General features: G+C 35.3%; 1 protein-coding gene across 1 annotated transcript; it reads right to left on the bottom strand.

The window, feature by feature from the left end:
- Positions 1–820: 820 nt before the first annotated feature.
- Positions 821–13,068, bottom strand: LOC140878239 (uncharacterized). Its single transcript, XM_073281845.1, has 5 exons — positions 12,289–13,068; positions 11,702–11,774; positions 2,393–2,643; positions 2,077–2,089; positions 821–1,512 (listed from the first exon to the last, which is right to left on the bottom strand). Exons 1-5 carry the CDS (start codon positions 13,066–13,068, stop codon positions 821–823), a joined length of 1,809 nt encoding a protein of 602 aa, XP_073137946.1.
- Between the last annotated feature and the right edge of the window lie 672 nt (positions 13,069–13,740).

Genomic DNA, 13,740 nt, shown 5'->3' with positions numbered 1-13,740 from the left:
CATAGAGTCTGTCAATCATGCTATGACAACCATCCAGTCTTGAATCACTCAGGATTTATTCACATTAACAGAGCAGCAACATCAAGAACTTTTGATAGCTTTTCACTTACTTCAGAGTTCCCAGGGATTTCCCAAATCTCCACTAGGTATGACTTCTCATTCTCTGCCTTCTATCCTTTCACAGGCCCGAGACGCTGTGAACAAGCATACCGAGTTCTCGGCCAGAATAGAGACTTTCAGGGCCTCTAAAGAAACTTGGGATAATCTCAAGAGAGTGTGAGAGAGCAATGTCAACAAACTGATTGAGGTGGGTCAAAATTTTGATATTGTGGAAGAACAAATATCGCATCTGAAGAGAAAATTGGCTACCTGTGAAGCCAATAGAGTACAACTACCTGAGGAAGGTGAATCTCTTAAAGCACAAATACTTTTGGCTAACCAGGAGATTGGTGACACTGGGATTCAATTGGTGAATCAAAAATCTAAGTATCAAGGATGGAACACAATTCTGAATGAATTCATGTCCATTCAGCTAGAATGTAAGCAGAAGTGGGAAGAATTGGCAGCCGCAGTAGGTTAATTTCACTGTTTCATGGAGAAAACAATATTTGTTTTTGTTGTTAGAACCTTTTCGAACGTCTGCTTTTGAACATTTAGGTTTCTTCTTTGTTTTATACTAATGGTCTGACTTACCATTTATCGTTGGTTACTTTATGCAACCGTTCCTGCAAATTTTCAACTGTTTTATTTATTTACAAACACTCGGCCATAATTTAGCCTGATAATTACAACTTTGGCGTTTACAGCCACTTTACATTAATTAGAGAGCATGTTCCTCTCGCATACTAGGAACATATTGCTTCAAATATCTGTCATTGATGCATCGTTTGTGAGGTTCTCCTTCTACACTGGCTAGCCAATAGGCGTTCTCGTCCAAAACTCGATGAACTTTAAATGGTCCTTCCCAATTTGGAGACCATTTTCCCAATTCTCTGTCCTTAACTCCCACAGGTAGTATGACTTTCCAAACCAGGTCTCCTTCATGGAACGACTTCTTTCTAACACGTTTATTGTAACTCCGAGCCACCTTTTCTTTTTGGAGCATGAGGCTATTGAGAGCTTGCATTCGTGTATCATTGAGATCCTCTAACTCTGTGATCATGTCTTCACTGTATGTTTCCGAAATCAAATGATTTTGCATAGCTATTCGTAATGACGGAACCATGATTTCCGTAGGCAACACAGCTTCATGGCCATAGGCCAATGCAAAAGGACTCACCTCGGTTGCGGTTCTCTTTGATGTTCTGTATGCCCATAATGTTTCGGATAATAGCCTAGGCCAATCTCTTGGATTGTCTTCCATCATTTTCTGCAAGATTTGAATCAGCACTTTATTAGAAGCTTCTGCTTGCCCATTGGCCTGAGGATAATACGGCGAAGAGCAATGTATCTTAATGCCATAATCTGCTGCAAAATCTTTCACTTTCGACCCTACAAACATGGTTCCTTGATCTGTAATAATAGATTTTGGTATACCAAATCGGTGTATGATGTGTTCTTTGATAAAAATCGATCACATCATTTTGCTCCACCTTTTTCAATGGTATGACCTCCACCCATTTGGTAAAGAAGTCGGTAGCCACAATAATGAAATTATGGCCTTTAGATGAAGATGGGTAAATTTTCCCGATCAAATCCATAGCCCAACCCCGAAATGGCCACGGTTTTATAATAGCATACATTTCATCAGCGGGAACCCATTGGATATTGCCATGTCTTTGGCAAGGTTGACATCCTTTAGAGTATCTAATGCAATCCCTCAACATTGATGGCCAATAATATCCTTGCCTCCTCACGAGCCATCTCATCTTAATTCCTGATTGATGTGCACTGCATACTCCTTTATGAACCTAATTCATGGCTTCCATTGCCTCAGGGAACCCAATGCATCGCAACAACAAACCATTCATTCCTTTCCTATACAAATCATCTTCCACCAATATATAGTTAAGGACTTTCATCCTCAAATTGTAAGGAATTGGTTTCTCGGGGAACTTTAAAGCTTCTTTTAGTTACTCTCTCCAATCACCTGCCAAATTAACATTCACATTAAAAGTCTCAATTTGTAATCCCATTTTTATGATTGAGGGATGATTCCTTTTCTGAATTAACACCAATCTATGAGTGAGTTCCTCAGACAATCTCAACCCCGAAGCAATTTGGCTAGTTCATTGGCCTCCCAATTTTGCTGTCTTGGTACATATTGGAAATTTATCTCCTCAAAATCATCAGCCAGCTGGGAAGCGGCTACAAAATAGGGGATCAATGATAGACTCGTACATTTATACTCTCCGGATACTTGCCGAAGTACCAACTGTGAGTCTCTAATTACTTGAACATTCTTTGCTTGCAAATCTTTGAGCACCTCCAAACCAATTACTAATGCTTCATATTCAGATTGATTGTTAGTGCAAGGAAAATCCAGATTAAAGGACAAGGCTGTTTTTACTCCGGTTGGAGATATAATTACTATGCCTGCACTTGCTGTTCCCTCAGGGCTAGACCCATCAAATTTCAATGTCCATGCTGGTTTTTCGATCCCATACACAGGGATTTTGTGGGGACCTTGGGTGCTAATCTCATCTTAAGGGGAAATTAATGAATAAGCATCATTAATTAGACAATAATTATTCAATCTGAATAATATTAACCAGAACAATTGGCGACGCAAAACTATACATTGGCGACTCAAAATCACGTCGCAAAAAGAACCAAAAATATTTTTTTTTTCAGAACCCCACGCGCGCCCATGCCCCTCTTCAGGCGCACCCGCGCATGGGTTTCTTGCAGAATCTAGAAAAATGCTAAACATAACAGTTGTAGATCTTTGTCTTAGATTTCCAATTCCACCGACCGCACCCTAATCGGAGCTTTCAGTAAAAAGTTATGCTCATTATACCAAGAAGGGTCGGTACAGAAATTTACAAAAATTACCAAAGGCTACAACAAAGATCAAAGTTGCTAGGGCTATTCCAAATCTGAAAAATTGCATACATAATCTCAACATGTCCCAAGCATAAACACATGCATATCTAGACATAACAATAATGACATACATGTGTCTAAGGTGCAATACAATAAACTCAATTCTAAGTTTTCAAAGCTCAAACTAAACCAACACCTTCTAACATGCATTTGACAACAATCTATTCTTAGCCCGAAGTCACCACATGCTAATATTTCTCAATCTCGAGCTATCCAAGCCACAATTGACTCGCTCATGCCCCAAACCTGATGCAATGCACACATACAAACAAAGCAACAGCCGGATAACTCCGGTGAGAATAAATCCCAGTATGAAAGACATGCATATACACCATATAAGCATATTGAATCTATATGCTATAAGAATTCTAAATCATCAAAACATGTAACAACATGTAATCATAGAAATATACTCCATTCTTAAATCCTTAAAGCATAGTTATTCATCTAAAGCAATATCATTTCAAGCATATCAATACATTCATATCTAGAATGACATATCACAACATTCTAGCATTTATAACTGCATATTCCAAACCATAGAAATCTCTAGGTTAATGCATAAATGCAATGCATGTTTCAAGGAATAGGCTATCAAATCTGATACCAATAAATCTTAGTTCTTGGGATCCTAGGAAAATAAAATCTTGAACCGAGCACCAACTTACCCAATCGAGGTGGCGTTAAATATCTCAATTCCCCTGACTTTGATGCAACTATATTGAGTCTTCTAGCTCTGGAAGTAAATCTACATTCCGTGCCACTCAACTACAGCCCTCCAAACATCATATGCACTTTAGGCCATTCTGCCCTCTGTTGCTATTCAAGGTAGGATTTAAGATGAATGCAACATAATCTGTATGCATTAAATAAGCTAACATATCTTGAACACACCATTCAAACATCATGCAAGGCAATAATAAGAAATACATCATATAAACACACTTAGACAAATAAGTATGTGATTTTAGGAAAACTCAAAAACCACCACGTTCTCGAGTTGTTCTACCTGGCGAGGATAATGTCGAATCATACCTTTTGATCGTAGCTTCAAACCTCTGAAATTTTTGCAACTCTTTGAACAACAACAATTCTATCAACTCTACTCAAAGTTCTATTCAACGTGTAGGTTTCTCAAGTCCTGATTCGATTTCAAACAACCCGAGTTCGCCGACTCGAAATCGATTTCTTGCAATTCAAATCTGAAATGCATTGATATATCATTTAATATCAGCTTCCAACATCATTTCAATCTTATTTAGGCTTAAACAATCTAACAACTTGATCACGTAACCGAAATTCAAACCGATGGCGTAACGGTTCGATTTCAGTGATTCCAAATACATTAACATCATTAAGTCAATTATATAAACCCATCTTCATCACCAAATCAGCAGCATATTCACGGATATAACAGCCCCAAAAATTCAGATTTTCTGAAAAATCTTTCAAAAATCGAAAACATATTCAAACGACGATCTTTTCTCGATCCATCTTAGATATGTTATCGTCGTATGTACTAGAACATGTATATATAATCAAATCTTAATTCTAACAATATCTTAAAATTCAAACATGGTAGAACTTCATAAAACTTACGTCAAAACATAGCACTCGAAGCCCTGATCGCAAATATACGATCAATCGGAAATTCTACCGGGCGGATCAATTTTTATCGGAGCTTGAAATATCAGAAATGGCTTGGAAGCCTTTTTTTTCCTCCCTTCTCGGTTCTTGTCTAATTCCTTTCTGATTCCCACGTGAAATGCTAGGAAATATGTGAATTTTGGATATATATTGGCCTATTTGCAGTTTAGTCTCTGAACTTTGGCCTAATTGCAATTCACTCCCCGGACAAGCGATTTAATTCAATTTCAATCCTAAATAATTTAAGAATAATAGAATTTAATTCTAAACTCTAAATAATCTCAAATTAAATATTCTCAAATTAAAATTAAATCATTTCGAACCTTATTGCATTCTAGTCTTTGAATTTCTCAATATTTGCAAATGGGTCCTTGCTCGGTTTCATCCTCAAATTAAATCCTTGATATTTATAATCTTGGAATTTACATCTTACATTCCATAAATATCAATTCTTTTAAATTAAGAATTCCGTATTAAAATCTTAAAATCCGAAAAATCCTCAAATTAAATATGTTTGACCCGAAATTGAAATCTCTAATTTCCATAAATTCTTAAATTCATATTTTCTCTTATTCGAAATTTAAATCTTAAATCCCGTCATGAATAACTTAATATTTTCGGGCCTTACAATTTCTCCCCTCTAAGGAATGATTTTGTCCTCGAAATCGCATTCGATCTTACTGCTGATTCTCGTAAGCTGTATAGCTGACTGAAGTAATAAGTACTCCAATTCTCTGAGCTTTAGATATCTATTCTGATATCTTCTCTTCTATGGTATCTTATTCTTCTTTCTGATCGCTTCTGTAATCATATCTATTCTCATTAACATATAATCACGGAGTCAACTTAGATCTAAGTTGTTCTTTCTCGTGATCTAACTCTGTATCAATTATCTGACTTGAATGCACATACATATTCTAGTTGATATGCTTCAGCCAATGCATATGGATAACAAGTCATCTGTCTGACAATTCGAGATTGAGTATTAACCAATAATCTAGATCAAAAACTTATAGCTTCTGAAATCTCTTTCTGAACCTAATGATGCTTGGGAAAGAACTTCTTTGCTGATCATTATGTTCAGGCTTCAAATCTATATCTGTTGCTCATTTTCTAGCTCTGTCAATGCTGCTCTATTCTTATTCTGTTCAAATCAATATTCACATTCTATATCTTTTCTTGTCTCATATCTGGTCTGATAGCTGATACTTCTGCAATATCATTTCAATCTAAAGATAATTCTGATTTTCTTATCATCTAAAAAATCAAAATACTGTCTCTATATCTATTAGATAGCTGTCACAGGAATTATAGTAATCAAGTGGCAAATAATCAATCAACTAGTACCAAATCTAGTACTATAGTTCTGAGCATATCCTCAAAAATCTGGATAATCTAATCTGATAGTCCACTAATCAGAGGATGGTATAATGAAATCTCATACAACCAAACACTCAGAACATCTGACAATCAATGCCACAATCTAGAAAACAAATCTAAAGTCTCTATCTCGACAATAGATTTCAATAATTCCTGTAATATGATCATCTTGCTAACTTTATAACAGGTATCACTGTATGTTTGTATCATATCGAATACAACATATTCTTGAATCTGTCGCAATATACTACAATCTAAATCGCAAAATCATGACGATTCTAGTATCGAACTAAAATCTTCTGCAAAGTTGATCTTCTTTCAGCTCTTATGTAACTAATCTGTTACAGACACCACTTGGGTTCTTCTTTTCTGCTTCGTTTACTGGAATTTTAGTATTGGTCATGTCAATTCTGACGTATCTGATTTCATTTCTTTCACCAATACTGATTTCCAAGTAATGACTACATGTAAATCATACATGTGTAAACAATTGAATGGATATTCAATCTGTTTTCATATGCCTCTTTCAGAATCTGATATTTCATATCTAGAATCCCTGGCATACTCAAACGATTATTCACCGCAAAAGTTATCTATTCTGATCTACTGTCTTATCTCTTATCTTAATCTAGCATTCTCAATCGAATTTTCATTGCTTGATCTAATATCCATGTTGCTTTTATCTTTCCAAACCAATCGTGTTTAGCTTGGATTGCAACAATTCTGATTGTTTGAGCATCTGTCTAGAAACTCAAGCACAAACATTCAACAAGGACAGATCTGTACTCAATCAATCAAACAATTATCTAAATCCCATAAATCTTGCTGATGGTCTGAATCTTAATTTCTATCAGTTACAAGCCAAATACTTCAAGATACACTGAATAGACACATCAAATAATCAATAATTCTCAAATTTCAAATCAAAGGAACTCGCTCAAGTCAAGGTCACCGAAAATCAAATATTCTGAATGACAAAATCTGCACAGTGAAAACAACTCACTTGCATATCAAAACTTAAAGCGAGTAAATCAAATCAGACTCTAGCAAAGGAATAAGAGTCAATCAAAATCGATCGAGGTCGAATACAAAAACCTCAGAATCGATATCATGAAATTCAAGAATCGTGATTTCTCTGATGGAATAGCTTCAGCAAAATTGAAGAAAAAGATCTACTGTAACTGGTTTTTCTTATTCTCTATTGATATGAGTTTATCTCTAACTTTCTGCATGACAATAGTCGAATATCATCTTTTCGACATAATTCACTGTCATAGAATTCATAATCAATTCGGTACTAGAATAATTCTTCATTCATCACTCTTCTGTTATTTCTGGAGTTTGTAAAGTCAAGTAGCGCTTTTCTATACGAATTGTCATAAGATCTTCGTACTACACACTACTCTATATAGAACTTTGTTCATGTCGTAGAAAGGTCGGAATGTGTCATTGAACTATTTCTGTACATTCTAACCACTGACATATCTGTCAATTCTAGGTTAATTCTATACTAGTTCAATATATCGACTAGACTTCTTCCGACATTCTTCCACGGTCATCGTGATATAACCAGTACCGAAATAACAAAATCTAATTTCTGAAACTCATATCATATATTTTTAGTCATTTCTATTGCTTTATCAGTGCACAGATTCAATCAGCTGTTAATTGGTACTCAGTTATTGCATTAATATCTATAATGCATTCTAGATTAATATCTCACGCCTGATATCAGCACATTCACTCTTATTTCCTCAATTCTGTATTTCATCTTCTATGACTAATCTTACAAATGTGTTCTATCTACTCAAAGGAAAAATCTCAGCAAATACGATGAATAAAGGCTCATCAGATATGGATTGTAGCATAACAAATAACTGATCTATGAATGTATGCTATGCAATCAATATGTAAACGGTTAACTAGAATTAACTCACTTACCTGTAATATTCTTATCTGATACAACTTGAGCCTTATTTTCTTTATTGGCTTATTGCCTATGAAATTATCTGCCAGTCAAATATTCTCTTGATCTATTTCATCTATGGAAGCTATGCTTAAATTTCTTCATCTGCTAGAGTTTAGGATGAATCGATCTTTCCTGCTATTGTCACTATCTCTTGCTTCATAGATATACTACTATGGAAGTTTTAGTGGAGGTGATGATCATAGTTTTTCACAATTACAGAGGTGTGAATAAAATTCTACTATGCTTTATACAACCGGTTTGAGTTTCTTTCTTTATTCTATCTCTGGCTTCAATCAAGTCATTCAAGTGGCTATGCTTCTGTTTGGCAAATTCTGCTTTTCTATCTTTTCTAATACATACAGAAAGAAACAATTCTGTTTACTTACCTGCCAAACCATTTCAATACGTCTGCTCTTCCTTAAGTTCTTCTGTCAAATTCACAAACTTCTTGCTAAGCCATGGAGTTGATATAAAATCATGCTGGTTCTATGTTCATCTGAATATTCTTCACTTGAACAACTGATCCAGCTTTTAAACTCAACCCCTTTCTAGACATAGCATATTCTGTATCTTTATGAGTTGGTGATTAATAGCTTTGGAGTTGTTCAACTAACATACTCCTCAGGGCAATCATTATATCGATAGGCTCAAAACCTTACCTCAACACTGTTTGGTTCTGTCCGAGGTTCTGTTCTGTTTGAGGTTCTCATACTATCTGCACAATCTGTATTCTTCGATAACAGAAGCAATATATATTGTAGATATTATAAAATACAATTTCAGTATAACATACATATAATCTCATGCTTCTGAATAGAACACATACTTTCAAATTCTTATGCTTTTCAAATAATACATGCTTGCAACGAATTCACTTATTCTAATGAATTCGAGAAATCAGGCATACATATCAGCATATAAGCATGTAATTCTCATCTCAGTAAAGCAAGCAGTGTTCAATCAAACAATTATAATAGCACACAATTCTTTAAAGCAAGTAAATCATAATCATGCAATACTATAAATGCATGCGACTCAATCTACCCCGCTCAACTTCTTTCTAAGTCCAAGACTTTACGCTCTGATACCACCTGTTGTGGGGACCTCGGGTGCTAATCTCATCTTAAGAGGCAATTAATAAATAAGAATCATTAATTATATAATAATTATCAATCTGAATAATATTAACAATAATATTTGGCGACGCAAAACTATACATTTGGCGACGCAAAATCATGTCGCAAAAAGAACCAAAAATATTTTTTTTTTCATAACCCCACGCGCGCCTATGCCCCTCTTCAGGCGCACCCGCGCATGGGTTTCTTGCAGAATCTGGAAAAATTCTAAACATAACAGTTGTAGATCTTTGTCTTAGATTTCCAATGCCGCCAACCGCACCCTAATCGGAGTTTTTAGTAAACAGTTATGCTCATTATACCAAGAAGAGTTGGTACAGAAATTTACAAAAATTACTAAAGGTTACAACAAAGATCAAAGTTGCTAGGGCTATTCCAAATCTGAAAAATTGCATACATAATCTCAACATGTCCCAAGCATAAACAGATGCATATCTAGACATAACAATAATGACATACATGTTTCTAAGGTGCAATACAATAAACTCAATTCTAAGTTTTCAAAGCTCAAACTAAGCCAACACCTTCTAACATGTATATACACCATATAAGCATATTGAATCTATATTCTATAAGAATTCTAAATCAGGATATTGAATCTATATGCTATAAGAATTCTAAATCATCAAAACATGTAACAACATGTAATCATAGAAATATACTCCATTCTTAAATCCTTAAAGCATAGTTATTCATCTAAAGCAATATCATTTCAAGCATATCAATACATTCATATCTAGAATGACATATCACAACATTCTAGCATTTATAACTGCATATTCCAAACCATAGAAATCTCTAGGGTAATGCATAAATGCAATGCATGTTTCAAGGAATAGGCTATCAAATCTGATACCAATAAATCTTAGTTCTTGGGATCCCGGGAAAATAAAATCTTTAACCGACCACCAACTTACCCAATCGAGGTGGCGTTAAATATCTCAATTCCCCTGACTTTGATGCAACTATAGTGAGTCTTCTAGCTCTGGAAGTAAATCTACATTCCGTGCCACTCAACTACAGCCCTACAAACGTCATATGCACTTTAGGCCATTCTGCCCTCTGTGCTATTCAAGGTAGGGTTCAAGATGAATGCAACATAATCTGTATGCATTAAATAAGCTAACACATCTTGAACACACCATTCAAACATCATGCAAGACATTAATAAGAAATACATCACATAAACACACTTAGACAAATAAGTATGTGATTTTAGGAAAACTCAAAAACCACCACGTTCTCAAGTTATTCTACCTGGCGAGGATAATGTCGAATCATACCTTTTGATCGTAGCTTCAAACCTCTGAAATTCTTGCAACTCTTTGAACAACAACAATTCTATCAACTCTGCTCAAAATTCTATTCAACGTGTAGGTTTCTCAAGTCTTGATTCGATTTCAAACAACCCGAGTTCGCCGACTCGAAATCGATTTCTTGCAATTCAAATCTGAAATGCATTGATATATCATTCAATATCAGCTTCCAACATCATTTCAATCTTATTTAGGCTTAAACAATCTAACAACTTGATCACGTAACCGGAATTCAAACCGATGGCGTAACGGTTCGATTTCAGTGATTCCAAATACATTTACATCATTAAGTCAATTATTTAAACCCATCTTCATCACCAAATCAGCAGCATATTCACGGATATAACAGCCCCAAAAATTCAGATTTTCTGAAAAATCTTTCAAAAATCAAAAACATATTCAAACGACGATCTTTTCTCGATCCGTCTTAGATATGCTATCGTCGTATGTACTAGAACATGTATATATAATCAAATCTTAATTCTAACAATATCTTAAAATTCAAACATAGTATAACTTCATAAAACTTACGTCAAAACGTAGCACTCGAAGCCGTGATCGCAAATATACGATCAATCGGAAATTCTACCGGGCGGATCAATTTTTATCGGATCTTGAAATATCAAAAATGGCTTGGAAGCTTTTTTTTCCTCCCTTCTCGGTTCTTGTCTGATTCCTTTCTGATTCCCACGTGAAATTCTAGGAAATATGTGAATTTTGGATATATATTGGCCTATTTGCAGTTTAGTCCCTGAACTTTGGCCTGGTTGCAATTCAGTCCCCGGACAAGCGATTTAATTCAATTTCAATCCTAAATAATTTAAGAATAATAGAATTTAATTCTAAACACTAAATAATCTCAAATTAGATATTCTCGGATTAAAATTAAATCATTTTGGACCTTATTGCATTTTAGTCCTTGAATTTCTCAATATTTGCAAATGGGTCCTTGCTCGGTTTCATTCTCAAATTAAATCCTTGATATTTATAATCTTGGAATTTACATCTTACATTCCATAAATATCAATTCCTTGAATTTAATAATTCCGGATATTAAAATCTTAAAATCCGAAAAATCCTCAAATTAAATATTTTTGACCCGAAATTGAAATCTCTAATTTCCATAAATTCTTAAATTCATATTTTCTCTTATTCGAAATTTAAATCTTAAATCCCATCATGATTAACTTAATATTTTCGGGCCTTACAGATTTCCACTTCCTCTGGTATTGACTCATCAGAAGCTGGATGGTGAGCTAAGAAATATGCGATAGCCTGTCCCTATATGGACTTTTGAGAACAGTAAACCAATGTAAATTCTGTTAATGCTAATGACCATTTACCAATTCTACCTGATAACACCGGTCTACTAAGCATGTATTTGACCAAATCAGTTTTTGACACAACAAATACAGCTGACTGGATTAAATAATGTCTCAATTTAGTACATGCATAAAACAGAGTCAAACACAATTTTTCAATAGCAGAATATTTACATTCCACCTCATGGAGTGAACGACTTAAATAATATATAGCCTGCTCTTTATTTTCTTCATTTTTTGGGGCTAGTAAACACCCTATTGATTTTGCAGCGGCTGCAATATATAATTTCAAAGGAAATCCATACCTTGGAGGCATAAATATTGGTGGCTTGGATAAATATTCCTTTATTCTCTCAAAAGCTTCTTGGTGGTGAGCCTCCCACATGAATTTGTCAGTTTCCTTAAGCTTCAATAACTCAGAGAATTCCTTAGTTTTACCTGCCAGGTTCGAAATGAATCTTCTTAAAATTTACCTGGCCCAATAACCTATGTAGTTTCTTTTTACTCTTTGGTGGTCTAGTCTCTAAAATGGCGTTGGACTTGTTTTGATCCACTTCAACACCACGCTGGTGCACCAAAAACCCCAGGAAGTTCCCAACTTTAACTCCAAAGGCACATTTCATTGGATTTAACTTTAGATTATGTTTCCGCATCCGTTCAAAACTCTTTCTCAAATGTTCCACATGATCTTCTGCTTTTCTTGACTTCACCACAATATCATTGATATATACTTCAATGAAGTGGTTAATCATATCATGAAAGATTGCATTCATTGCCCTTTGGTAAGTTGCACCAGCGTTTTTTAATCCGAATGGCATCACAAGCCATTCAAAAGTACCAATAGCACCTGGACACCTAAAGGCAGTCTTTGAGGTATCTCTTTCATCAATTTTTATTTGGTTATACCCAGAATAACCATCCATAAAAAACAACAATTCATTGTTGGCTACTGAGTCAATGAGCATATCGGTTATTGGCATCAGATATACATCTTTTGGAGTGGCTCTATTAAGATCCCTGAAATCAATACAAACTCTCAACTTCCCATTCTTTTTAATTACAGGAACTACATTTGAAAGCCATTCCGCATATCTAATTGGTCTAATGAACCCTGCTTTCAACAATTTCCCTATTTCATCCTTTACCTTTGCTTCTACTTCTTTAGACATTCGCCTTGATGGTTGTTTGTATGGCTTGAAATCGCCTTTGATAGGAAGACTATGTTCTACCAAGTGTCGATCCAACCCTGGCATGTCTTAATAACTCCAAGCAAAACAATCTTTAAATTCTGCCAATAACTCTTTCATCATGATCTTCAATTCATCCGTGAGCAACGCACTAATATATACAGATTTCGGATTATCCATATCTCCCACGATCATTTCCTCTAAAGAATCTTGAACCTGAGGTTGGTGATCCTCTAACTGTGATGGTGCATATGCGAGATCTCCCAGCTGTAATTCATCAAAAGAATCAATTTCTTCTTCAAAAATAATCTCCGACCCATTCACTTCCCATAATAAACTATCCCATATCAAGTCAATTGTTTGCTGCACTCTGGCATTCTTGATAGAGGTTGCAGCTACCTCTAGTTCCACTTGATGGAACTCAATCATCAACACCTTCAATGAGTGGCTGGATCATCGGCCTAGGAGGCGCAATGACCGTGGTCTTGAGAATTCTATTAAAAATTTCATTGGTTTCCAGTGTCTCCATATACACGGATTTAGGTTGGCCACTTTTGTTCTTTCCATAGAACTTTATCGGTCCGAAATCACCATTGTAATACCTGGATTCAACCACGCTGCAACTTGCCTGGAAAGGTTGTGAATTTTCTTGCACAATCTCCACATCATCTCCAATCCAAAACATCAGGAACTGATGCATTGACGAAGGTATGCAATGATTTGCATGGATCCAATCTA

This window comes from Henckelia pumila, chromosome 1, assembly GCF_033568475.1.
Source record: "Henckelia pumila isolate YLH828 chromosome 1, ASM3356847v2, whole genome shotgun sequence".
NCBI lineage: Eukaryota > Viridiplantae > Streptophyta > Magnoliopsida > Lamiales > Gesneriaceae > Henckelia > Henckelia pumila.
The sequence above is the reverse complement of the archived record's forward strand: the minus strand, read 5'-3'. Positions and strand labels throughout refer to the sequence as shown.

Excerpts from the sequence above, each read along its gene's own strand:
- LOC140878239 (XM_073281845.1), bottom strand. The coding sequence starts at position 13,068 with ATGCCAGGGTTGGATCGACACTTGGTAGAACATAGTCTTCCTATCAAA. Across the intron at positions 11,775-12,288 it reads TACATAGGTTATTGGGCCAG|GGACAGGCTATCGCATATTT; the intron begins GTAAATTTTAAG and ends AAGTCCATATAG. Across the intron at positions 2,644-11,701 it reads ACCAGAGGAAGTGGAAATCT|ATGAGATTAGCACCCAAGGT; the intron begins GTAAGGCCCGAA and ends TTTCCCCTTAAG.